The 1,304-nt window shown below is 49.2% G+C and overlaps 1 protein-coding gene across 1 annotated transcript; it reads left to right on the top strand.

Moving 5' to 3' along the window:
* Positions 1–663: 663 nt before the first annotated feature.
* LOC122684615 (dolichyl-diphosphooligosaccharide--protein glycosyltransferase subunit 4-like) lies at positions 664–1,091 on the top strand. The gene has a single exon (XM_043888714.1). The coding sequence runs from the start codon at positions 722–724 to the stop codon at positions 833–835; it is 114 nt and encodes a 37-aa protein (XP_043744649.1). The 5' UTR covers positions 664–721; the 3' UTR covers positions 836–1,091.
* The last annotated feature ends 213 nt before the right edge of the window (positions 1,092–1,304 follow it).

The raw sequence follows: 1,304 nt of genomic DNA, 5'->3' as shown, positions 1-1,304 counted from the left end.
CATCACACTGGGAGTGAGGATCTCAAGATATACATTTGGGGAAGGGGACACAAACCTTTAGTCTATGACAAACAGCTCAACCAAATTACTAGGCACTTCGAGAGTGTTAACTTTTTGTGTAGCTTCTTCTGGGAGTTTGTGTGAAGTGGCTACCACAATAGAAAGATAAAAAACCTGACCTCAAGGAGCTTGCTGGTAAAGGATTCAAGAACTCTGCATCTGAAACAATTAGGAAACAATTTACCAGCAGAAAATCAAGGACATCTCCCAGAGTTATACGCCACAGCAACCATCGCAAGCCCCTCACTGTCTACTGGTCACAACCTCTCAATGTAGTACCAAGGGTCCCCTCTCCTCACCTACTGTCCCCTTCTTTCCTGAGAGTTAAGGGTGGCCTATTTCTTACTGAGCCCCCTAAATCCACCCCATCCCTTTAGGGTGATTCATCAACTTGGAGCCTAATGCATGACTTCTCCTTATCCCAAGCTGCTTCCTCCAGTGTCCTGGGAATGAGAAGGAGGAGGAGGAGGAGGGACCACTTCGCTGGACTGAGATCGGTTTGTCCGGAGACAGTGCCCCAGTGGGGCTCTTCTTACCCAGCAAGGGGCCCTCGTTTGGGGGATCCTGAAGCTGAACAAATAAGAAACATGTTAAAAATATCTGAGGTTTCCTACCTCGAGATAGACCCCTCGGAGGTCGGAACCGAGCCCAGCTGATCAGCATGATCACGGACGTGCAGCTCGCCATCTTCGCCAACGTACTGAGCATGTCGCTCTTCCTGCTTGTCGTTCTCTATCACTGCGTGGCCGTCAACAATCCCAAGAAGCAGGCATGAGAGTGGCGCTTTCTCTGCCCCAGGGTTCCAGGACGTAGTCTGAGGCAAGATGGAGGGTGTGAGGGGCCTTCATACTTCACTTCATCCCTTCTACCCACCACAACATACAAAGCAACTACACCTGGATTTTTCCAAACAACTTTTATTTCCTCAAAGTCTTCCTTAACCTTATGGAACAAGAAGCTGCCACTGAATAGGGCCCAGTATAGGGGTTACTTTGTTTTCTACTCCCTCCCCCCAATATAAAAAAATATATTAAAAAAAATATCTATTTGACTGTCAGGTCTTAGATGTGGCATGGGGGATCTGCACTGCATCACCGGTGTCTTCCATCGTGGCACGCTGGCTCTAGTTGTGGTGTGTGGGCTCAGCTGTTGGGGCATGTGGGATCTTAGTTTCCCCGCCAGGCATCGAACCTGTGTCTCCTGCATCGCACGGCGGATTCTTAACCACTGGACCTCCAGGGAAG

Source organism: Cervus elaphus, chromosome 3, assembly GCF_910594005.1.
Source record: "Cervus elaphus chromosome 3, mCerEla1.1, whole genome shotgun sequence".
NCBI classification, from domain to species: Eukaryota; Metazoa; Chordata; class Mammalia; order Artiodactyla; family Cervidae; genus Cervus; species Cervus elaphus.
This window is presented reverse-complemented; position numbering and strand designations above follow the sequence as displayed.

Excerpts from the sequence above, each read along its gene's own strand:
- LOC122684615 (XM_043888714.1), top strand. The coding sequence starts at position 722 with ATGATCACGGACGTGCAGCTCGCCATCTTCGCCAACGTACTGAGCATG.